Source organism: Rhineura floridana, chromosome 5 (assembly GCF_030035675.1).
Source record: "Rhineura floridana isolate rRhiFlo1 chromosome 5, rRhiFlo1.hap2, whole genome shotgun sequence".
Taxonomy (NCBI): Eukaryota; Metazoa; Chordata; class Lepidosauria; order Squamata; family Rhineuridae; genus Rhineura; species Rhineura floridana.
The window spans coordinates 4,730,672-4,757,108 of record NC_084484.1 but is presented as its reverse complement, the minus strand read 5'-3'; the positions used below and the strand labels follow the sequence as shown (position 1 = coordinate 4,757,108).

At 39.8% G+C, this 26,437-nt stretch overlaps 2 protein-coding genes across 8 annotated transcripts in view; one reads left to right on the top strand and one right to left on the bottom strand.

The window, feature by feature from the left end:
• Positions 1-6,265: 6,265 nt before the first annotated feature.
• Positions 6,266-25,899, bottom strand: CCDC122 (coiled-coil domain containing 122). Of its 4 annotated transcripts, none has more exons than XM_061629887.1 (6): positions 25,697-25,899; positions 24,744-24,877; positions 15,188-15,303; positions 10,467-10,841; positions 9,279-9,395; positions 6,266-7,005 (listed from the first exon to the last, which is right to left on the bottom strand). In XM_061629887.1, exons 2-6 carry the CDS (start codon positions 24,781-24,783, stop codon positions 6,856-6,858), a joined length of 798 nt encoding a protein of 265 aa, XP_061485871.1. In that variant the 5' UTR covers positions 24,784-24,877; positions 25,697-25,899; the 3' UTR covers positions 6,266-6,855. The 4 variants fall into 4 exon arrangements, with proteins under 4 accessions (XP_061485871.1, XP_061485869.1, XP_061485872.1 ...); XM_061629885.1 differs by having other exon boundaries at positions 10,443-10,841; positions 25,697-25,894; XM_061629888.1 differs by having other exon boundaries at positions 10,443-10,841; positions 15,188-15,273; positions 25,697-25,893.
• LACC1 (laccase domain containing 1) overlaps positions 25,739-26,437 on the top strand; it is an 11,141-nt gene continuing 10,442 nt past the window's right edge. Inside the window, exon 1 of one of the 4 annotated variants that reach the window (XM_061629882.1) lies at positions 25,739-25,829. The gene's annotated coding sequence lies outside the window, so the exon portion shown is untranslated. The other 3 variants (XM_061629880.1, XM_061629881.1, XM_061629883.1) reach the window with 3 other exon arrangements.

The window sequence follows — 26,437 nt, the reverse complement described above, 5'->3', positions numbered from 1 at the left end:
CACGCAGCTCTACTTCTCCTTTTCATCTTCCTCAGGTGAGGCTGTCGATGTGCTGAACCGTTGCCTGGCCGCGACAATGGACTGGATGAGAGTTAACAAACTGAAGCTCAATCCAGACAAGACTGAGATGCTGTTGGTGGATGGGTTCTCTGATCGGATGGTGGATATATACCCTGTCCTGGACGGGGTTACACTCCCCCTAAAGGAGCGGGTTTGTAGTCTGGGAGTCTTTTTAGTCTCTTCCCTCTCACTTGAGGCTCAAGTAGCCTCGGTGGCACGGAATGCGTTTTACCAACTTCGGTTGGTAGCCCAGCTACGTCCCTATTTGAATAAAGAGGACCTTACATCAGTGGTACATGCTCTGGTAACCTCGCGTTTGGATTACTGCAATGCGCTCTACGTAGGGCTACCTCTGAAGACAGTTCGGAAGCTACAGCTAGTGCAAAACGCAGCAGCCAGACTGCTAACAAGGACCAAGCGGTCCGAGCATATAACACCTGTTCTGGCCCACTTGCACTGGCTGCCAATACGTTTCCGGGCCAGATTCAAAGTGTTAGTATTAACCTATAAAGCCTTATACGGCGCGGGACCTCGATATCTGTCGGAACACCTCTCCCGATATGAACCGGCCCGTACACTACGGTCTACTACGAAGGCCCTCCTCCGGGTTCCGACTCATAGGGAAGCCCGGAGGGTGGTGACAAGATCTAGGGCCTTCTCAGTGGTGGCCCCCGAACTATGGAATGGTCTCCCCGAGGAGGTGCGCCTGGCGCCGACTCTGCTTTCTTTTTGGCGCCAGGTTAAAACCTTCTTATTCTCTGAAGCATTTTAATTTAAATTGATTTAATTTTAAAAAATGTTATTGTATTGATTTTAGATTGCATTATTTTTGTACTATATTGTGTCATTTATTGTATTTCTTATGTTATTGTATTGCCATGTTCACCGCCCAGAGAGCTATTGCTAGTCGGGCGGTATATAAATTTAATAATAATAATAATAATAATAATAGTGGATGCGGTCACACACTAGTAAGTGCCTATGGTAAGCTGTATTTAGGGCCGGCAGAGAGGGCAGCAAAAAAAAAATACTTTGCTGCCACTATCAAATCATCAATCTGCCGCCCAGTGAAGCTCTTCAGAATTGTCCGGGGGCCATTACACTCTGGCCCCAGGGACATGGTAGAACCATCTGAGGCCCGCTGTAATGAATTTGCTAGGCACTTCCGGGATAAAATCTTTAACATCTGCCAGGACTTAGACTCCATTGTGATAGCAGGTGAATCAAGCGAGGTATCCAGAGCACAGCCTTGTTTTGATTTATTGGATGAGTTTCAGTTGGTACAGCTTAAGGATGTTGACAAGGTGCTTGGACAAGTTCATGCAACCACTTCTGTATTGGATCCTTGCCCTTCTTGGCTAATAAAAACTAGCAGGGATGGAACAGCCAGCTGGGCCAGGGAAGTGATTAATGCCTCTCTGCAAGAGGGGGTGGTCCCTGGCCACCTGAAAGAGGCGGTAGTGAGACCACTCCTGAAGAGACCCTCCCTGGACCCAGAAAATCTTAATAATTATAGTCTGGTGGCAAATGTTCCATTCCTGGGCAAGGTCCTTGAACGAGTGGTTGCGGGCCAGCTCCAGACACTCTTGGTTGAGACCGATTATGCTCAGAGGCACATGTTACCAAATTCTCCAAGGTACACAGGAAGTGGATTGGACTGTGAAAGACCAACCCAAATGGTGTTTGCATTTTGACCAATTTGTAGGGCAGTCCAATATCTCAGAGCGGAGTTCAGGTCTCCCGCTCCCCTGGTGCATGCACTATAGCTGCCCAATTTCCCTGCTTTTTAAAGTTTGATAGAAATAGCTGTGGGCTATAGGTACATTCTTAAACCGCAAGGTTTTTGCCTATTAGTGAATAAATGTTTCTGTTCTCCATATTAGCTTATTATTGCCCTATACTGCTAAGCAGCTTATTTTAAGATCTCTCCTCCTTTTGTCTTCCCCCACCATGTTAAAATTTAGATTATAAACTCCTTGGGGCAGGAGCCTTTTTCTTTTCCCCCTACCCAAGCAATATATTGCCATATGGAAATCCATCTGATGGAATCCATCACATGGAAATCCGTCTTACTATTATTCCCATTTCCTTCAAAACGTAACTGGCACATTCACATATGTACATTTGGCTTATGACTGTTTTGGGTAGAGTATTGTGTAGCATCTTTGAGTTAAACAATTTCTTGTAATTGATACTTCTGATGTGGAATGAGTCACAGCTTTTTAAAATGGATTTGTCTCTTAACATTGTTTATGCTTCATTATATGATTTATAACATTTTATAAAATGTTTTAGTGTCTTTATTATATGCATGATTTTACAGCCCATGAACACTTTTAAATTATTGTTGAAAGTAGAAACAAGCAGTAAAAACAAGAATTTGAGCTGGCTTCTCAAATAGGTGTTTTAGATCTATACATATTTTAAGTGCCTTTTCAAGAAATATCTTATTTTGGAAATTTCTTCATAGTAATTTTGTTTTGTTTTTAAGGAATATTTAAAAACATGCACAACAGTGATCTCATAATGCTTATGGGATCTTTCAAAAACTTCTAGGAGAAACTGCTAAATGGCATTTCCTTAGTGAACAGGATTTTACTCATGTTCCAGATGATATGATTGCTGTGTTAAGGGATGGAGTGGAGGTTTTCTAGTACTCAACTTGGTAGTGATTTGTATGGGAGGAAAGCGGGCTTGTCTGCCCCTTTGGGAAGTAACTTGGTTTGCTTGCATGAGTGATTTCAAAGTATTGCTCTATTAAATGCTCTTATTCCACATTTGTGTTATTTGCACATGGCACACTATAACCTGAATGATGTAGATGAATCTGCTCTGGGGCTCTTAGGAAACGGCATCAGAGTGCTCCCAGTCTTTTCTTGCCATGGAGCTGAAATAAATTATATAAATAGTATGGGCAGGCTGTTGGTTGTTTTTGTGGGAATGTATACAAAGGCAGCATATTACCACTGGAGGGAACCATCAGACTGTATTATGGATGTCAACCATTGTTAAGAACATCTCAACATTTTAAATTACATTTCAAGTGTGCAGTCAATAACTTAATAAGAAATGAATAATTAAATACATCAAAACAAACTAATAAAATAGGAAAACATAAAGCTTGTGTAATTTCACAAAGCGCATTTTAAATGTTTACAAGCAACATATGTCATCCCATTACAGTCCTGAGACAAGGGGATGCTCAAGCAGAAACTGGCTTTCAAGGATTTCTACACAATCAAGGATTTTAAGGATATTTGGAGATACAGTGAGGGCTGTGTTATATAGATTTGCACTTTCCGAGCTGTAAGTGTAGGCTTTTTCTACTAGGGAGACACGTGGACAGATCTATACAAGATAAGCAAGTTGAAGAATTTAAGTAGTGTCTTACTTCTTACTGACCATTTTAGCAATTGTCAGGGTTTGGAGTTGGCATTTTAACTGGTAGCATGATTAGAACAGAAGAGAAATGAAGATGCCAATGCAGAAACTAAAAGAGAGAACCTCTAAGTAGCACTAATATATAATTTATTCATTCCGACATGTTTAGATTAAAATCTTCCCAGGGCCACCTTGAAACAAAACAGTCTGTGTTGTTAGGCTATTCATGTTAGGAATCACTTTGCAACACAGTAACTATAACAGAATATAAATTCATTTTTAAATTAGAATTTAAATAAAATAGAGTATAGAGCCATTCAGAGCACTCAAAGTTCCTCAACTCTACAGCCTCCCCCTATGAGGCATTTTCTAGTACATGGTTTCAAGGTGTTTGTCAGAGCCAGCCCGAGTCCCATTAGTTCCTATACATGCTGGAGCTTGCAGTGAGGCCATTATTTGAGGAGGTCTCATGCAGTTCTGACACTGAGCTTTTCATGTGCCATTATGAAAACAACAGAAACAACAGTCGAGAGAGGGGGCTGCATGCAGGAATTAAATTCTGTTCTGGCTTCTGCTAAATCAAGGATGGGATGAAGGGAAGCAATTGTCAGCAAGGAAGAGGAAGACCCAACTCTCCCAGTTACTCTGATAAACAAGCAAGCCTGAACCAGAAGCCTTTGCAGGGATGCGAAGAGGATTTTCTGTGTCCAGTATACTGTATATAGATTGGGCCCTCCACTCCACCTGCCAAAGAAGGCATAAGTTTACCTAACGTTTGTGTATGTTTTGTGTCATATGCAAATTTATCAAACATTTTTGCAGTGACCTCCCCTCCTATCCTTGATAGTTACTGCCCCCTATCCTGCCTCCAGTTACTGCTTATGTGAAATAAACTTAGTTGTTGGTCCATATGAAGTAGAGGGATAACTGATAAAGGATGTCCTGGGATATTAAGCAGCAGACACAGGCAATCATCCTAAAGAACAAGGGGGTGGGAAACATGGGATGGAGAAGGACGGGCAAGGTGTCCTAGGGCATGAACGGCTCAGATGGTTACTTATTGTGGCTATTGGCACCAACTGCTATGGTCATTACACCATGTCTCAGGTGTATATCCCTTCCCAGTCCTGAGAAATATAGTTATAAAGCTGTTGTCGCTAATTATTTCTGAAATAAACTATGATCGTGATGATAATTAGTTTTAAATTTAGTTGGTGGGTCCAGTAATCTCTTGGCATTCTACTAAGCTAGTAAAAATATATAACATGCAAATTATAAAGTAAAACCAGAATGTTGGAAATTAAGGCCAGATACCTAAGCAAATAACTTATAAAATATAGGATACATTGCTTTCTAAACATATAATGGTATTACAGATTTGAAGGCTGAAACAGAAGAACTAAAACATAAAAGCACATTTGTGAACTGTGATAGGAACAAGGTGATTGATGCAAATAAATTGCATTTTAATCTACCAATTATTAGAATGCAATCTTTCAGTTCAAGTTCATTTGTGGTTTATTGTCTCTTTTAATTATGCTGTAACAATGTTATGACTCAAAATATTATTATGGTTAGGATGCTGGTGTTACTCAGTTTTGAAAATGAATCTTGATTTAAAAGTGAAAGGAAAATGCACCAGAAAAAAATTAACTAGCACTGCAAAACATATCAGTGCATTTTTTCTGTTTAATTTCCCTCTGGATTTATATCAAGATTTGAAAACAATTTTTTCAAAGAAATAAAAGCCTGCACTTAAACAGCCTCATTATTCAGACCCTTTTCTGTAATAAAGTGGACAAGTTTTGCCAAGGAAGTCATTATCTAGGGAAGGTTGCAGTTAATAAACTTGATCCTAATGTGGGTGACAAAGGGCGAGATTCTGTTCCAGATAATTCAAATAATACTGTTCCATAGGAATCAATGAGGGTTGAGCTGAGCCCTAACAGAAGAAATTATTCAGGAACTGGCAACTCATTGCCCATCCCATCAAAAATCTCACTGCCCCTATTGAAAACAAACCTTGTACCAGACAAAAGGGTAAGCTGCATAGCTGGGAGAAACACACTTTCAAAACACGCAATCCACTTTTTAAACATGCTTTGACATTTACTTAGAGCCTACATAGAGAGTGGTGCAAAACTGCACTGTCCAGACAGCATCTCTCAAATACCTTCTGCTATAGATGGCATAGGTTTACATCTGTCATCGTTAAACAATTAGATATTTGTAACATAATTCTGATAGACTGAGCCACATGAAGAATACTTTGCCTATAGAAACATCACAATATATTGTGGCTGAATACAGAAATAGGAAACCCCCTCATATTCCCTTTTTCTCAGTCTTCTATTTATACTGGAATAGGAAAGAAATAGATGGTATCAATCAAGTCCAGAAGTGAAATAATCAAGCAACAGAAACAGACAAGCAACACTTATTGGAACCTGAAATATAAACACATTTACTTGCAAGTCCTCCTATCTAATGCATATAACAATCCTTCAGTCCTCTTCTTTAGGACTTCACTCTGGAAGGGGACCAGTTTGAGTCAAGTAGCAACGCAGGGGAAGAGGTGGTTAACTCTTTCCCAAGCTGCTGCTCTTGCATTCTAAATTCCCCACCAGTACTACTATGCATCTGTTTGTCCCATAGCATTCCAAACATTTTTAACCCTCACGAAAAGGACTGTCAGGGTGCAGTAAGACACATTTGCATGTAACATGTAGTTAGGCCCACATTTCCAGTTATTTTGTTTAAGGTAAACATGCTTAGAATTGCACCCATGTACTTGACTTTCTTGTCTCTCTGAATGAATTAAACATTTTGCTTTATGAATGTATTATATTTATTAGTCATTTTCCTTGCAAAGCAACAGAAAGTGACTTACAACAATAAGATTAAAACCAATTACAACAAACCCATTAAAACAACAAACACAACACAACCTAAAACAGATCAGTACAAATAAAGACAGGTCTTGCAAGCCCTGCCACATTAAAAGAGGCCACCGATACCTAAAGCAGTTCAAATTAAGGGCCAAAAGCCTGGGTAAAAAGGAATTTCCCAGATTCAGACTAGGTATAGTTTTGCACGTGATAAAATTACCCCAAATCAGACCTATCTGCTGGTTTTTTAGACTATATTTGTGAGGCCTAAATTCAATTAGCACAAGGTTTTATAAGTAACAGCAAATCAGAGTGAGCAGGTGGTTGTGCACACCTCCTTTTTTCCAGGTTCACTGCTTCTATGCATTGTAAAGTCACTGCTGTGTAAGAAATAAGCACATTTTGTTACTAGATTATCACTGGGAAAAGGGCAGTATTCAATTGAAAATGCAGAGCAGGAGATGGGAAAGTTTCATGAATTGTAAGTTCCATAAAGAGAGCAGACTGTATCCTAAAGTGAATCCTATCAGTCAGTTACTTCAAGGAGCTTCCTTAGTTCCACTACTTTTTCTTCCATTTGTTGAATGTTCCAGTGCCACTGTCTTTTATTGGACTGAAATTTGTTCACTTGAGAGTGCAAACGTTTTAGTATAGCTTCGTATCGTTTATTCTGCACCTGTTTCAATAAGAATAAAACAAATTAACAACAGCTTGGGAACAACAGAAATACAGTGCACAACTATTTGGTTACAAAGGTTTTTAGGCTGCAACTGTATGTGCCAGGTGTGGGGAACCTTTAGCCCTCCAGATGTTGCTGAACTACAATGTTCATCAGCCCTAGCAAGCATGGCCAATAGCTAGGGATGAGAGCTGTAGTTCAGCAACATCTGGAGGGCTAAAGGTTCTCCACACCTGCTATATGCTGTCACTTTGAACACAGTGGGCCTTACTTCACATATAGGATTGCACTATTACAGACTTAAAGCCACACATCTAACATTTTTAAAACTATGACAATCAAACCAAGAGACTAAAATATATAATTAGGCAACACAATAACTGTGTTGTTCTCTGTTTAAGTACCAACATACATTATAGATTTAGCAAACTTGATCGTGGCAGGTTTATTCTTCAGGGACTGTCTATCAACTGAAAAATCTTTATGACTTCTCAGATTTATGCACTGCCATGATATCCCCTGCCAAAATAATTTCAGGTTTTCAAAACAGCTTCATGAAATAGAGTTTCAAACCTGGGGCAGGGAGAGCTCACTGATCATACTTTTCCCACATGCTTTCATGGTATGGACTTGGTTTATTAAGGAAATCACTAAGAAACATAATCTGATAACTACAGAAGTCATGGTAGAATAAAAGGAGAAAGCAGCGTTATGTATGACTTAAGCAATTTAGGGCTATAAGTTAAAACAAGCATCTTGAACTGTGCATAGATTGTCATGAAAATACAGCGAATATCAGGAATATTGTGTTGTACAGAGGACAAAACCAATTATGTACAGCTGCCTTCCCCATATGGTGCTTTCCAGATGTTTTGGACCACAGCTTCCATTGTTCCTTACCATTGGCCATGCTGACTGTGTAGAGCAGCCTTTCCCAACCAGTGTGCCTCCAGATGTTTTTGGACCACAACTCCCATCAACCTCAGCCAGCATAGCCAACGGTCAGGAAAGATGGGAATTGTGGTCCAATAACATCTGGAGGCACACTGGTTGGGAAAGGCTGGTGTACAGAATAGAAAAAGAGACCCAGAGGCCAGAGTGCGAACAGGAGATATATCATGGGTGTTGTCAGCATATTTGCATATTGATTGATAACAGCCCACTCCAAAACTTCAGACCATCTAACCGTCTCCTGTGCACCTTGATCCCAAAGCGAAGAAGACGGAATCCTGTTGGACATCGTAGAGGGATTTTGAGAAGATGAGTAGTCTACCTTCCACTATTTTATAAATTTCCCTAAAATTTATTTGCATGTAATTATTAAATCCTTCTTTGCATTGCCAACAATATCCATAACCAGTGGGGTAAGAGGAGCTACTCACAAGATTCCATTAACACAATGAAGTACCTCATCCACAATGTTCCTCATCCACAAAAATGCAAAGATCAGTTAGCTCCTCCTGCACTGGTCTATACACGAACCACTGAAACGGGCATGGCCATCAAGGTCTAATATGACAGTCACTAGGACCCAAGTGTTTACATTATTAGCATTCAACATTTTATTCCGCAACGTAGGAATACAGAATATTTTTCCAGCTCTTCATGTGCTTATTAAACAAGTTGTGGAGCCAGTGGTTTACATGCTAAATGATTAATGACAATAAGCTGAATATCATGACTATTTCACATTGCAATTAAGTAAAATATTATTTTTATTACATGTATATCCTGCCCTTCATCCCAGGTGGAGCACAGGATGGCAAACAAACAAAACACTGAAAACACTCTAAAACATCTTTTTTAAAAACAAGCTTTAAAAACACCTTAAAAAGCAATTCCAACACAGATGCAGACTGGGATAAGCTTTCTACTTAAAACGCTTGTTGAAAGAGGAAAGTAGGCACCGAAAAGATTACAGAGATGGTGCCTGTCTAATATTTAAGGGGAGGGAATTCCAAAGGATAGGTGCCGCCACACTAAAGGTCCGCTTCCTGTATTGTGCAGAATGGACATCCTGGTAAGATGGTATCTGTAGGAGGCCCTCACCTGCAGAGCATAGTGATCGACTGGGTATATCAGCTTTTACTGTTGTGTGTTTGTAAAATGGAGATGGGGAGAGAATTCCAGCAATACTGGGTTTTGTTTTTAGTGTTAGAACGAATCAAAAATTCATAAACTTGAGTGTTTAGGATTAAGAGTTCTTTTTCTAGAAGACATGAGCCACAACACACCTAGAGATGTATTTTATTCAAATGACTGAAAATCACCTCAAATTCTTTTCGAAGCCTAGCATGCACATTTTTTTCATCTCTAAGTGCATTTTCCTTTACACTGATAGCTTCTTTCAGCACACCAATTTCAGCTTCCAAACATACAACTTCATCCTATAGACAGATAAAGAAATATTTAAAAAAAATTGTGTTAACAGATCTTTTTGGGATTTTGATGACAATTGGGATTATTTCTAGATACATGCTAGAAGTTTTTAAGTAAATACTAAAATGGGATCTGAGAGAGCAGCTAAGATATACGATGCTAGTGTGACTGCCCAAGAGCAACTGCCTGTTAAAAGTAAGACCCAACCTTGCTGAGTTGAGAACAAGTGCCTGCAGACACAGGTAGGTCTCATGGAACACTGGCTTTTCAAGCACACAATATAAAGGGTTTAACAACTAATATAGCTTCCCACACTCAAGCTTGTTGGTCCAACCTAAATGTGATGCAGGAGATCCGTAATTTCTTTGTTTCAGAGAAGCTATAGGGGGTTGCTAATTTAGTGAGATAAGCAGCTCTGAGGGGGGAATTTAACTTTTTCCTCAATGCCATTTCTCATCAAAATTATGCACACACAAAGCTGTGTCATCACTTAAGGCTTGACCACAGCAACAGTACATCAGAAGTTGTTGCTGAATCCTTGGGTACTGTTCCTTTTCCTGATTAATTTATGTGTCTGTGGCACCCCGACAGGAATCATATACAGGAATCAGTTCAGCAGTTTCAAATTCTGTTTCAGATATGCTCAGTATACTTTATAATTGTAAAGTTACAAATTTTTATTAATCAATATGCTGCATGTCTAAGGCAGGGGTGGGGAACCCTTTTCAGCCCGAGGGCTGTATTCCCTTCTGGCAACCTTCCAGGGCCCACATGTCAGTGGAGGCCAGAGGCAAAAGTGGGTGGTGTAATGAATGTAAATATTGCCCTATTGTATTGTACTGTAGGCTAGTTCTTCCTATACACATTCCCCTGCCCCCTCATCCTCCATCCAGGCAAGCAAGAGCACTCATCTCCTTGTAATCAAACTATCAGGTTAGGTCCCAATCCGATACATTTTTTAAAAAACTGGACATATCTTCAGTTAGGCTCATTTTGGCCAACAAATTCAATTTTGCATAAAATATAAAATAGCTGAAAAAGCAAATTAATTGGACCTGGACTGGGGTAGTAGTATTTACTTCTGGATTCTGAAGAACAGACATTAGTTCCTCTTTGTTTGTCATCATATCTTTGATCGCAGCTTTTTTTTTAGTGAGCTCAATCATGAGTGGCAATTTGTTTTCTGCCTCCACAAAATGGTGTCTATGAGCAGCTATTTTTGAGTAGTAGGCACCATTTCTTAGAAGCATGATTTTATACTCTTCTTGCAGCATTTCCATGTCAAATGCCAGCTTTACATTCTCTACATACAAGGCTGTGATCTGAATCTCCAGGTTTTCACAGTGATCTTTTATAATTGTTATGGCTTCATCTTCATGATAAATTTGTCTTTCTGTTGCCTTTCTGTTTGCTACAACACCTTTCACTTGTGTCTCAAGATCCTGAAGCTGAGTCTATAGAAAAATATATTAATACACAAGGGAAAGTTAGTTTTGGTAGATAGTACTAAACCATTTGTACAATTGCATAAATGCTTGAGATTTAGTTAACAAGTTCTTGTTGATTAAAAAAAAAGCCAAATTGTGAAAGCATTATAATTATTAGTATGAAAACTTATAGCACTGTAAAAAATACATATGGATCCAGTTTATTTTGAAATTTGGCATTTCAGTTTGAGCAGACTTCTGTTATTGGCCTTTCTTGATTTATAATTTATTATTTATTTATTTATTTATTGCACTTGTATACCGCCCCATAGCTGAAGCTCTCTGGGCGATTTACAGCAATCAGAAACATTAAAACAAATATACAATTTAAAACACATTTTAAAAACAATTTAAAACGCAATTTTAAAATTTAAAACAATATTAAAACAATTTAAAACACATGCTAAAATGCCTGGGAGAAGAGGAAAGTCTTGACCTGGTGCTGAAAAGATAACAGTGTCAGCGCCTGGTGCACCTCATCAGGATGATCATTCCATAATTTGGGAGCTACCACTGAGAAGGCCCTCTCCCTTGTTGCCACCCTCCGAGCTTCCCTTGGAGTAGGCACCCAGAGGAGGGCCTTTGATCTTGAACGTAGTATATGGGTGGGTTCATATCGGGAGAGGCGTTCCATCACGTATTGTGGTTCCAAGCCATGTAAAGCCAGCACCTTGAATTGAGCTCGGAAACATACAGGCAGCCAATGCAAGCGGGCCAGAATCGGTTTTATATGTTCGGACCGTCTGGTCAGTTACCAATGTGGCCGCTGCATTTTGTACAAGCTGCAGTTTCCGAACCGTCTTCAAAGGCAGCCCCACATAGAGTGCATTGCAGTAATCTAATTTGGAGGTTACCAGAGCATGGACAACTGAAGCCAGGATATCCCTGTCCAGATAGGGACGTAGTTGGGCCACCAATCGAAGTTGGTAGAAGGCACTCCGTGCCACCAAGGCTACCTAAGCCTCAAGTGACAGAGATGGTTCTAGAAGAACCCCCAAGCTACGAACCTGCTCCTTCAGGGGGAGTGCAACCCCATCCAGGACAGGTTGGACATCCACCATCTGGTCAGAAGGACCACCCACTAGCAGCATCTCAGTCTTGTCTGGATTGAGCCTCAGTTTATTAGCCCTCATCCAGTCCATTGTCACAGCCAGACACCAGTTCAGCACATTGACAGACACAATGAAAAGATGAAAAGGAGAAATAGAACTGTGTGTCATCAGCATACTGATGGCAACGCACTCCAAAGTCTCCATCTGCACTTAAGACGTCTCCTATATTGTTTCATCGCTCTCAGCTTTGCGGTAAACCATGGAGCTGTACAAGCTCTACACAGGAGAAGGCGCTCAGGAGCAATCGTGTCAACCGCCTGGGTAATTTCTCTATTCCACAGTTCAACCAGGGTTTCGACAGGAGCTCCAGCCCTATCAGTTGGAAAACTCCCCAGAGCATAAGAACATAAGAAGAGCCTGCTGCATCAGGTCAGTGGCCCATCTAGTCCAGCATCCTGTTCTCACAGTGGCCAGCCAGGTGCCTGGGGTAAGCCCGCAAGCAGGACCTGAGTGCAAGAACACTCTCCCTTCCTGAGGCTTCCGGCAACTGGTTTTCAGAAGCATGCTGCCTCTGACTAGGGTGGCAGAGCACAGCCATCATGGCCCTCACTGCCCCTAAATACAGCTTACCATAGGCACTTACCAGTGTATAATTGCATCCACTAGGAGTTAGCCTCCATCTGCACTCAAGCCGTCTCCTATATATTATATATTATTATTACTCTTTATTTTTACCCCGCCCTTTTTCCAAAACTGGAACTCAGGGTGGCTTACAAATAAAAATAATGATATAATGATTTGTAATGCTATCACAATGGCCCAGATCAAGGGTTCCCAATCTGTGGTCCGTGAGCTTCATTCAAGTGATCCACGGCACGTCTGTGGATTTCTGTTTGAAGACAGGAGATGGCACATCTATCTTATTAAATATTCATACTGATTTTTAATTATATTTTAATTGCTTCTCTTATTTCTTATATTGTATTTTATTGTATCACAATTCGAATTCTATGGAAAACAATAAAATTCAATATATAACAAATAAAAGAAGCAATAAAGACAATTAAAAACCACACAGCATCTAGCACAGCACATTACAAATTCTACAACAGGCAGAAACGTAATTAAGTGATCTGCAAAGACCCTCAGCAATTTTCAAGTGGTCTGTGGGGGGGAAAGTTTGGGAAGCACTGGCACAGATCCACGTGGCTAGTTCTGCACACTCAAAGGAAGATTGCAATTGTGTTCCTCAAACAGCATCTGCCTTTCCTCCCCCACTACATGACAAACTTCTTCTGAGTTTGAGATGCAGCATAGGTGTAAGGGTTTTCCTGTACAAAAGGAAAAAAGGGGGAAATCCAAAAGGCCAGGCACTGAAGAGAACCTACCAGCAAGGGTGGCTTGCATATGACATGCAGACCAAATTGAATTCTTCAACCAGACACATAAACAAACTAGCCTGGCCAATCATTCATGCAATTAAGAACTGCATATTTTTAGAATAAATAGGTGCTAGGACCCTGATGAAGATCTGGATCCTGTCAGGAAGTAGGAGACTTTAACCCTTGGACTCTCCCCCTCTGTGATTTCAATCTGGATCAGGTCCTCCATGCCTACTATTTGCATCAGAAGAAGAAGGCCTCTCTGAGGTGACCCTGGAAGGGGTCCCTGTGAGAGAGGAGACCCCGGAGATTGGAACAAACGTGGAACAGGAAAAAGATTTGGAGTCTATGGACTTTAGAAACAAAATCTATTGTTTGGAGACACAGGAGATTAAAGACATAGGGGTCCTTGTGAGAGAGGAGACCCTGGAGACTGGAACAGGGGTCCCTGTGAGAGAGGAGACCCTGGAGACTGGAACAGGGGTCCCTGTGAGAGAGGAGATCCCGGAGATTGGAATAAACGTGGAACAGGAACAAGATTTGGAGTCTATGGACTTTAGAAATAAAATCTATTGTTTGGAACTCAATGTTATCTCTGAAGAAATTAATGAAGATTCTAGAGATAAAGTTATCAATGGCATGGATAATCTTCTGGACTGGAATGATGTGATGGAGCCCAATATAGAGAAAATCTATGGAATTAACTGCAGCCATGTGACAATGGAAAAACTTTCAAGAGATGACCCAGTGTATTTTGAAAAAAAGAACAGAGATATGATTTTACAGCAGTATTTCAGCAACCTATTCAGAATGGATGGCAAGAAAATATTTGGGATAGAGGTAATTCCCATCAGACTCTTACTATATGACTATGGCTTTGACAGCAAGATTATTATGGAATACTGATAATGGAAGATTGGATACTGAAATTACTGGACTTAACAAGACTACTGAAGATGGAAGATGGAAAATGGAACTAATAGGGATAATAGAACAATGGCTACTGAAATTACTGAACCTAACAGATTCTGATGTGATGGATTAATTGAAATGTTTATTTTGACTATGGTTATGACAATAAGATTATCATAATTAGTAATGAGATGGATTAATCGATATGCTTATCTGGAAAAAAAAATTGATAGATATATTTCTTAAAGAATTGAAACCTCTCTTTGACTTTTTGTGGAAAGAATAAAGTAATGTTTATGAGATTTGATGATTAAGTAAGATAACTACTGGAGGAAAGTGATTTTATAATATGACTTAAGAGACAGGATTGTTATATATTATAGACTTATAACTGATTTGATCTTTGACAAATGGGAAGTCAATATTTTACTCTTTATTTTTTATTTTATTTTTTTTTTCTTTTTTTCTTTTTGTTTAACTATTTTTGATTTTGTTTTTTGTCTTTGAATGTTTTATGATTTTGTCTTGTATGCTTTATGAAAATCTGAATAAAAATTATTGAAAAAAAAAAAGAAGAAGAAGGCCTCTCTGGAAAAGTCTGTACTGTTACGCTTGTTCACAGCAAATTAAAGCCTATTAAAGACCAACAAGTGTTTTTAGTACTTAGACAAGTCTTTGATATCACAAATGGAAAAAAAACACTCTTCACTCCTTCCAGCAAATTTCATTCTATATTTATGACTTGATTTGCCACAACTGGATCAAAGTGTGTTTAATCATAAAGAAAAAAATTCAAATGAATGAGCCCTAAAAACTGCCGTGTTGGACAATTCTGGACTAAGCAGCCATATCTTTGGACAGGCAATGGGAAGTTTGCTTGTCAAAACAAAAGCTAGGAGCAAAATGTTCAGCAGAGTTTCAGCATGACACTTCATTTTCTGCCATTTTTTAAAAAAAGTTATATTACCTGCAACCTCACAAGAACAGTCTTGCTCTTTTCTATTTCAGCAGCTTGAGCTTGTTGTTGCTTGGCTATTTGCTTTACAGCTTCATCTATTGATGACGAATTTGGATTAGCCATGCCTAAAAACAACATTTAAAAAAAGACCACTAGAGAAACAAAGGACTAGAAAGAGTTGGTGAGAAGCAGCCTGGAAAACTGCTTACAAAGTACAGTTAATGTAAGCCCTATTATTTCAAGTTCTACTTTGAAATGGAGATCACACAAGTAGGGCCCCATGAAGAAATGTTAATATGTTGTTCTTTAAATTTCACACCTTATTAATGATTTTAATACGATATGGAAAGAACATACTGTCATATCCAGAAAGCAGCTTGTGCAACCCATCTTTCTTGTCCTGTCCTCCTCCCTGCAGCCCTACCCCCTTGAAAACTCTCTCTCACAGAAACCTCTTTGCAGTGGGAGGATGGCAAAAAGAAAGAACTGGTTGCACAACTATTGGGAACTATGTATTATTTTTATACAAAAAAATGGCTTGGATTCCAAGACTAGTTAACTTAAGGAAGTTTATGGAGGGCCCATCCTCTCCTTCCCCCGTCACCTGCGACCCCTGAAAACTCTAGAGGTGGGGGGGTGAGTGGCATCTGAACAATGCAAGGTGGGGCATGAGTGACTGGAGAAAAGAAGCAGTGTCCATGAACTTCCTTAAGTTAACTTGCCTTAGGATCCAAGCCCAATTGGTATGATTTCCCCTCTCCCAAAAGTCTCTCGCACACTATCCCACATTCTCCAGACAGCCCCCCAACTCTCCAGAGAAATTTCAGTGCATGCAGCTGGTGGCTACAGGGGAGGGGAGGGGAGGGAAACCTTCCTTCCATGAGCTTTGTTAAGTTAACTAACCTTCTGATTCAAGCCATTGTTTTTAAACATTTATTCACAGGTATATTCTTATTTCTTTGCAATTTAACATACTATTTTTTAAAAAACTGTAAGTTATATATTCTCAACATTTTAGTTATTACCATTTATTCTATAGAATACATATAAGTAAAATATGATTTCACAATACTATTTATTATTGTTTAATTTACTTATCTAACGCAGTCATTTATGTCCTGCTTTTCAGGATACAAATCCCTTCAAGGCAGCTTACAAGAAACATTAAACTACATTTTAAAAAAACCTCAACCAACAATGTCAACATAGAAAAAGCCATTAGGATCCTTCCTATAAAGCAGCTGGTGGTAGAATAACTCTGGTGGGGAGGGAAAGTGCTGCTGGAGCAAGCTCTGAGGTGGTCTTCACCTCCCTCTCTTTCCTGGAATCCTTTGTTGAAGCCTTCCTAGAAAAAGATTACTAAAATATTTTTGTTATTCTACATGTGTATGTACTTTTAAACTTTTTTTTCTTTGAAAATTGTTCAACTTTTTATTTATTCAGTTGAATAAGAATAAAAAAAGAAATAAAACATTCTTTATAATATTTTCAACAAACCATAACATTCTAAAAAGCATGCATATAGAAGTAATTGTTAATAAGGTTTTTAACCACTGTAGAAGAAATATCAGGCTGATGACTGGTACTATAGAAATCAAGAAATATACAATGTAATTTTGAAATTGTTTTAATTCTGGGCATTAAAAAGAAATTAATTCCATCCCTTCTAATGCCCCTTCTATGATGAGCTTCCGCCGGGCCTTGAAGACCTGGCTCTTCAGGCAGGCTTTTGGGGTGGGTTAACATAAGAACATAAGAAGAGCCTGCTGGATCAGGCCAGTGGCCCATCTAGTCCAGCATCCTGTTCTCACAGTGGCCAACCAGGTGCCTGGGGGAAGCCCGCAAGCAGGACCCGACTGCAAGAGCACTCTCCCCTCCTGAGGCTTCCGGCAACTGGTTTTCAGAAGCATGCTGCCTCTGACTAGGGTGGCACAGCACAGCCATCACGGCTAGTAGCCATTGATAGCCCTGTCCTCCATGAATTTGTCTAATCTTCTTTTAAAGCCATCCAAGCTGGTGGCCATTACTGCATCTTGTGGGAGCAAATTCCATAGTTGAACTATGCGCTGAGTAAAGAAGTACTTCCTTTTGTCTGTCCTGAATCTTCCAACATTCAGCTTCTTTGAATGTCCACGAGTTCTAGTATTATGAGAGAGGGAAAAGAACTTTTCTCTATCCACTTTCTCAATGCCATGCATAATGTTATACACTTCTATCATGTCTCCTCTGACCCGCCTTTTCTCTAAACTAAAAAGCCCCAAATGCTGCAACCTTTCCTCGTAAGGGAGTCGCTCCATCCCCTTGATCATTCTGGTTGCCCTCTTCTGAACCTTTTCCAACTCTATAATATCCTTTTTGAGATGAGGCGACCAGAACTGTACACAGTATTCCAAATGCGGCCGCACCATAGATTTATACAACGGCATTATGATATTGGCTGTTTTATTTTCAATACCTTTCCTAATTATCGCTAGCATGGAATTTGCCTTTTTCACAGCTGCCGCACACTGGGTCGACATTTTCATCGTGCTGTCCACTACAACCCCGAGGTCTCTCTCCTGGTCGGTCACCGCCAGTTCAGACCCCATGAGCGTATATGTGAAATTAAGATTTTTTGCTCCAATATGCATAATTTTACACTTGTTTATATTGAATTGCATTTGCCATTTTCCCGCCCATTCACTCAGTTTGGAGAGGTCTTTTTGGAGCTCTTCGCAATCCCTTTTTGTTTTAACAACCCTGAACAATTTAGTGTCGTCAGCAAACTTGGCCACTTCACTGCTCACTCCTAATTCTAGGTCATTAATGAACAAGTTGAAAAGTACAGGTCCCAATACCGATCCTTGAGGGACTCCACTTTCTACAGCCCTCCATTGGGAGAACTGTCCGTTATTCCTACTCTCTGCTTTCTGCTTCTTAACCAATTCCTTATCCACAAGAGGACCTCTCCTCTTATTCCATGACTGCTAAGCTTCCTCAGAAGTCTTTGGTGAGGTACCTTGTCAAACGCTTTTTGAAAGTCTAAGTACACTATGTCCACTGGATCACCTCTATCTATATGCTTGTTGACACTCTCAAAGAGTGTCAACACTCAAAGGGTTAGGTTTTTACTGTTATGGTTTTAAATTTTAACATTTTAATGTATTGTTTTTTATCTTGTACGTCGCCCAGAGTGGCTGGACAACCAGCCAGATGGGCGACTAATAAATTTAATAAATAAATAAATAAATAAAAAATCCCCACTCACATTTTCATTCAAAATACTGTTCCGGCACTGCCCTGAGATGATAAATGCATTTCTTAGAGGCAAAACCCTTGTTAGAAAGGGTCCTTTCCCTCTTTCCCTCTTCCAATTCCTTTGCTATCCCTTCTCTTTGTTCTGATGACCCTTTCCAGGATTATCTATGCAATATACATTACATTAGCCCTTGTTTTCATTATTTTGTCTTTTAGATGCTTGTTTCATAAATTTAAATAACCGAGCTAGCTAAAATAACAAATATATTAACAGAAGGACATCAAAAGAGAGACTATTTAAAAAGATGATGGCCCTGAGGAATTCAAAATAACTGCATTTCCTGAGCGAATAGATATTACTCTTAAAAAAATATTTGTTTTCCTGAACAGATTTTCAATGGCTTTCACAGGGACTATTTGAACTAGACTGTAGGTGAGACAGTTCAGTCTGTATGACAACAGCAGTATATGAGTGAGTTTTCTCTACAATTCCCTGGGAATAAAATAGTAGCTGGCAAGGCCCTCTCTGTAGAGTGGAAAACAGCCAACCATCAAAACCTGGCTGACTGGGAAGAAAAGATTATTTGCTTCTATAGATAATTTTAGAGGCAGGTTTTGAGGTGATGGGACAAGTAAAACCACACCAAAAGCACAGAAAAGAGCTGACCCAATTACTGATATGGGTTCAGGAATGAGATCACATACTAGTTACTTCAGAGGAAACAAGTTCCACAATAAAAAAAAGTTCAGCAACCTCATAGTGTCAAAAAACCTTTCAGTTTTTTCCATCTTTTGGTGACTAATAGAATTAGGTATTTTGTGACTATTCTGCTTTTATTTTACTTTGTTGCTGCTGCTGCTGCTATTATTATTAAAATTAAAATTTATATTCTGCCCTTCCTCCCAGAAAGAGCCCAGGGCAGCAAACAAAACACTAAAAACACTCTAAAACATCTTAAAAACAGACTTTAAAATATATTCAAACAAGACTTCCTTAATGGCATCTTTGTAAAAATCTTTTTTTTAAAATCTTTAAAAAATCTTAAAAAGCAATTCCACACAGACTCAGACTGGGATAAGGTCTCTACTTAAAAGGCTGGTTGAAAGAGAAAGGTTTTCAAAGTGTTTGGTTTTATATTAATAGTACCCTCTCTGAACTTCTAAAATGAAGCAGGCTAGAAACGGAAAAACAGAACAGCCCACTGGGGCCTACATTGACTTAGATTTTAAGGAGTTATCATTTGTGGCCTTCACATAAACTCATATTATTCCTGCAGCTTTTCTTATTTTTCCTGGGCCTCTAGGCTCAATTGATTTCTAACATATTCCTCAAACACATACCCTTTTCTGCCCCATAGCAAGTATAAATCTATACACATATTTTTAAAAGTTGCCCAAAGCTTTGAATATATCAGTTCACTGGCATAAATAAATCCTGCTCTGTCAATTTTAAAAGATTAACTTGTTGCCTTTTAATCAGTCAGTTAATCCAGAGTTTTCCATCCTGTTCCTTATGGATTCCTCAGTGAGTAGATCAGTAATGATCTTGGTTCAATGATCTTGATTCTTGGTGTTCCCAAGCATACTTGCAGTTTAAGTGAGCGTCAGAGAGGCCCAATGGGTACATGAAGAAGCATGCCCAAGAATCAACTGTGACGCATAGCACAGTTCTAGGACAGATGTAGAAGGGTTCCTCAGAAGATTAAGTCAAGAAAGAAAGCATTACTTCTGGGTACAAAGCCTGAAAATAACTGGACTTTTTATCTCAATTAAAGCTGCACATTACCAGAACGTCAATATAGGTGCCTTCTTGAAATACCAAAGGTTTTGTGATAACTTACAAATTAAAAAAGGAAAAAATGACCATACATTGATAGAAGGAAATTACATCTTTGATATTTTCTTTTTCATTGTTCCCAGAATCAAAAGCACCTCAAAAATTAAACTAATTTCAGCTCTTCCCAATTGGTCTCAATTTGTTACTCAACTAATGCTTTAGAGTGTGTTCTTAACCATGCCTACTCAGGCAGGTTTTTGGGGTGGGCTAGATTTTATTATCTTGTGTCCAAATTTTTAATGTTTATTGTATCTGAATGCTTATTTTGTACGTCGTGGCTGGATAGCCAGCCAGATGGGCAACTAAGAAATCCAATAAATAAATAAATAAATAAAATAAAATCCCACTGAGTTTAATGGGGCTTATTCTAAGGTAAGTGGCGTTAGAACTGCAGTCTTAACCATCTGAAACTTGTATCTGTATATTTAAATATAACAATCGATATATGACAAAAACAGAGAAAGGGTGTGTGGCTGAAGCACCAGACTTCCTTATTTAGCTAGACAAGGGTGATTTTCACTTGAGGAAATAATACTGCAGCAACCTCTGAATCTTTCTAGTCATGTAAATAAGCCATCATTGACCTTTTTATTTAATTCCCTCCTTTCCTATGCCATCAGCTAATTAAAGTTGCACTGCTACACATACTTACCTGTAAGTATGCCCCACTGAACCAAGTGGGGCATCTTTCAAGTAAACATGTTTTGATGAGACAATATTTCTTGCACAATCCCATGAGTATGCATAAGCAACAAATATGTCCTTGGGGGGAAAGGGTGGGGCTTCTATAACGTGTTAAGGCTTATGAGAACACTATGAGAAGGGAAATGCCACTGCAAAAGATACTATTTTCTTTTTCAAAAATATTTTATTTCAAGAACAAAACAACAACTATCTCCCCCAAAAAGATTAAAACCAGGGAGTCAAACCACTTTCTGATTCAGATTCAGCTGTTAAGCTGTTCCAGTTTGTTTGTCAGGAACCTGCTCATCTCAGCTTCAGTTGAAGTGGGAAAATGTAAATATCATTCATACTTCAATGCTGATATGCCTGTAAAACAGGGAGATAATCAGTGTGGTTTTGGATCCTAACCATAATTTATTTGTTCTGACACAGAAAAAAAATAATGTGTTCAGAAAACTGGATACAGGGAAGGAAGACCCATGGTTTCGCTATGGGACTTAATTTTGAGTAAACATGCATTACGTTATCCTGAAAAGCTCTAAAGCACCTGGGCTGTGTGTTCCGAATCCACTGCCTCCTTCCATGTATTCTTTCCCATGTAGACAAAGGAAGCTTCCTTTTCCGATATAAAATTGGTGGGGAACACATTCTCTGTCAGGAAATATCTTTGTATGTTTTGCTATTTTATAGAATCACAGAATAGTAGAGTTGGAACGGTCTTCCTTGCAGTGGTGAGTGGGCTTGCGTGTTCCAATGAACCCTGTGAGCGACGCCGTCAGGAGTCATGTACTCCCAGCAGGGTCACCCATGGGGGTAAGGTCAAGGGAGAGGAACCAGACAAAGAATGATCCAAGGAAGTCCTCAACGGCAGAACAGGTGGAGGATAACAATGTGTATGTTACAACGGCTGTGAAGGCGGATGAAGGCTGCAACAGATTAAAGACTTCGAATCGTTGTGGTATCCATGCCATTGGATCAAAGCCTTTTTCTGTCAGGATTGTGTGTTGATCATTGTGCACCCATCTCCCCACATAAAACAAATTCACACACAGGTGTCTTCCAACCAAACCAAACCAAACCAAACTAAAAGTCCCATGGTGATTGGTGAATGGCAACGGGGGCAGGACTGTGAAATCCGGAAGCCCCGAGACATGGACCGGCACATGAGCGGTGGATACAAACTCAGTCGTCCTGGCTCAAGGACTGAGGCAGTTGAGTAGTTCGGCAGCTGTATCCACAACTGAGCAGTCCTATTCAGGATCCACTCTGCTCACCCCGTATGGGGAGGGGGCTAGAAAAGGTGCCCTAAACATAGTCTGCCTCATCTCTCTCTCTCAGGGCCCATGAGAGGGGGGTGCAGGGAGTACATCTTACTTGGGCCCGGGGTCAAAAAGGGGCCCCGGGAGCCAAAGGAGGGGAGCTCCCTTTTCCTCCCTTTGTTATGTCATTTCCTGCTGGCTCCCATTCTGCAAGCCTGCTACAAATGGTGCTTTTTTTTCTTTCCCCCCTAACTTGTGCAAAAAAGCATAACACTGTTCAAACAAATATTTGTATTTCTGTTGGATTCTGAAAATACAAATAATCAAACTTGAGGATTTTTTTCATTTTTTATGAAACTTACTCTGGAAGAAACTGAGCATGCTCGGTGGCCAAGGTAACAAGAGGAAGAGATACTTTGACTTTAAGAGGGTGTGGTCATTAGGAAGCTAGATTAACCCTTCCCCTTTAGTATGAAAGGAAAAATGCGGTTTGAGGGCTCATATAAGGTAAGCAGTGTGAACCTTTAAACCCTATCACGATGAGAAAATAATCTCTCCAAAATGTATTCTCACAAATCAGGAGCCCAGAAAAGACGAGAAAGAACGAGAGGAAAATTAAAAAAGGGGTCAACAAATGCTCTTTCAATTTGGATTAAGTGCGGCTTCAAAACATTTTTCATTGAACTCACCTACAGAATTGGAGCAAGAAGAAACTGTTGGAAACCTCATCCCCAAACAAGGAGCAGTTGATTTGGGTAATCATGCACAGTATTTTGATGAAGGGGCAGATGCAGAAAATGAAAATGGAAAACAGAATGAAACAGACATACAGATGCATGTGGAAGTGAATTTGGAAGATGAGAGGAGTAATCATAATGTAGGCCTTGACATTGGATGTATCACAACCAAGTTTCCATCTCAAGTATGTTATGAATGGTCACATCCAGTGGTGTGCTCGTAAATATTTAACAACCAGCTCTCCGGGGAAAAAAATCCAAGCTGGATTTAGAAAGGAAGAGGCACCAGAGATCATATTGCAAGCCTACGCTGGATAATGGAATGGACCGAGGTATTTCAGAAGAAAATCACCCTGTGCTTTACAGATTACAGCAGTCTTTGATTGTGTAGATAACAAAAAACTATGGAACGGTTTTAAAAGAAATGGGGGTACCACAGTATCTCACTCCCAACTTCTTGAAAGATTCCACTAACGCTGCCTCTGGAAAATTCTGCAAATTACTTGGGAAGATAGGTGGACTAATGTTAGCATATTGGAAGAAGCAAACACCACCAGTGTTGAAACAATAATCCTCCAACATCAACTTCACTGGACCGGCCATGTTGTTCGAATGCCTGATCACCGTCTTCCAAAGCAGCTACTTTACTCCCAACTTAATGATGGAAAACGGAATATCGGTGGACAGCAAAAGAGGTTTAAAGATGTTCTCAAAGCTAATCTAAAAAAATGTAACATAAGCATCAAGAACTGGGAAGTCTTGGCCCATGAGTGTCCCAATTGGAGGTTGGCCATTATCAAAGGTGCTATGGACTTTGAAGAAGCACGAGTACAGGGTGAAAGGGACAAACGAGCTAAGCGGAAGGCACGTCAAGCAAATCCTCATCGCAACCATCTTCCATCTGGAAACTTATGTCCTCACTGTGGGAGGCTGTGTGGATCCAGAATTGGCCTCCACAGTCACTTATGGACCCACTGCTAAAGACTTTACCCTGGAAGACAATCTTACTCGGCCATGAGTGATTGCCAATGAATGAATGATAAGGCCATCGAGTCCAACCCCCTGCTCAATGCAGGAATCCAAATTAAAGCATATGTGACAGGTAGCTGTCCAGCTGCCTCTTGAAGGCCTCCAGTGTTGGAGAGCCCCCACCTCCCTAAGTAATTGGTTCCTTTGTCGTACTGCTCTAAAAGTTAGGAGGTTTTTCCTGATATTCAGCTGAAATCTAGCTTCCTCCAACTTGAGCTCATTGTTCCGTGTCCTGCACTCTAGGACGATTGCGAAGAGATCCTGGCCCTCCTGTGTGTGTCAACCTTTCAAGTACTTGAAGAGTGCTATAATTTCTCCCATCAGTCTTCTCTTCTCAGGGCTAAACTGCCCAGTTCTTTCAGTCTCTTCTCATAGGGCTTTGTTTCCAGTGCCCTGATCATCCTGCCCTGATCATCCTCATTGCCTTCCTCTGAACCTGTTCCAGTTTGTCTGCATCCTTCTTAAAGTGCAGTGTCCAGAACGGAATGCAGTATTCAAAATGAGGCCTAACCAGTGCCGAATAGCAGGAAACTAGTACTTCATGTGATTTGGAAACTATACTTCTGTTAATGCAGCCATTTAATTAAAAGTTTTACCTATGTCAATTTGCTGGTTTAGTTTCATTATTAGAGTTGTGCTGTATTACAGAGTTACGAGTTTGCTGTGCTTAAAATTGTTTTTTTGTACTGCACAAATTTGATTTCATTGCACAACACTTGGAACAGAACAGTTGTCTCAAATACGGTTGCAATAAATATTTGTTGTACATAATTGCTACCTACCTACAAAAAATGAATCCTCTGTCTCCAATTGTAAATGCATAGCAATTTTGCTGTAGTAAAAGGGTCTAATAATTGCCTAGAACAGAAAACCATCTGGAAGGCTTATACACACCACCTCGGGCTTCTTGGAAATACTGCATAGAGATGTAATTTTTACAATTAATAAACTGCATCTGCCTGTATTTTGAGCACTGCCATTATTACCTTCCCCATGCCCACGGCCTTTCCCGTGCTCATCCTGCAATGATAGGCCAGCCATCTCCTAGGAAACCTGATTTTCAGCTAAACTGGATTCTCATGCCTGTTGCCTTTCTCTACATGACAAGTGTGAGTTGTTGTCATAAGCAAGGAAGGTCGATGACTCAAGTCCAGAAATCTACACTTTGTAAATGTACGTTGAGTAACACCTTTTTTGTCTCACTATTGTGGCAATGAAATCTGCCCATAAAAAACAATAGGAAATTCTAGGTTTTACCATTGCTGTGATTGGGGAGCAGCCTTAAACAAACTGTAGCAGCTAATGTTATATTGTGTTTAAAATATAAAGGACAGGGCAATGATGCTTTAAACTACAAGCCTATGGAACGCAAAGCTTCTGCATGCAATTGGATTTTGGATGGACAAGAGTCTTAATGGTCAAAGTAGAATGACCTTTACTTCAACCTGAGGAGTGTTTTTAGAGAGGTTTTTGGCTGGCAATCTAAACCAGCCTGAGCTGTAATGTTAAACTCTGGAATACACTACTCAGTAGTATTAAGCCCTCTCAGCTACACACACATACAGCCTTGCAATATGAAGATAATATACCATATTTGCACTTGCATTTAAAGATCAATTTCTAAAAATAAAAGACACATTTACTAAACGACCGAAGATCTGAGTTAGAAAGAATAGAAATTCCTCTCTTTGCTGCTGCATTTTGTTTCTGAATAGGCACGTGACAACCTACTCACCGGTTCTCTAACGACCTAATTCCTCCATTGTGGCCTAAGGACACCCTTCACTTCCGCCCGAGGGAGGGAGGAAAGGGGTCTGGCGCTGGCAGCTACGTATCTCTGCGATCATTTCTGAACTACATTTTCTTGCGTGCGTATCAGAAGTAAACTTGCTCTTCCGGTTTAGGAACTTTGGAGGAATTAATAGATTAGCACCTCCCTGCACAAACTTTGGAATTCCCCTCAATTAGCGATTGTAGACGCGGAAGGCAGTGGCTTTTCCGTTCTTACCTTACATGTTACTATGTGATATATATAGAGAGAAACTAGAGTATAGCTTCCAGCACAGCGCGGATTCTTCTAGGAGTTAAGTTGCAAGCTATTTCTTAAATTTAGTAAGTAAATGCATCTAATTTGGGGACTATGTTTCTGTGAAGTCTGAGCAGCAATGATCTTAAAATCTTGGCCCCCTGATGTTAGACTGAGGAGTAATGTTTCTGTTTCTGATGATGGCTATCTGAGGAGGTAATGCCTTTATTTATCTACTCGTTTTGCACAACTCTAAGCATGTTTCCTTGGAAGTAAGTACCATTGAATTCAATAACCTTTAATTCCCTTGAATGTTGTCTGGAATTCAATTTACTAACCTCCTAGATAGGTTTAGGAAGATGGCAATCATGCTGTTTTCAATGGAAAGAAACAAGATGGTATAGTGTGCATATAGGATTGTAGCCCTAGTGTTGCTTTGCAGTCTGATCC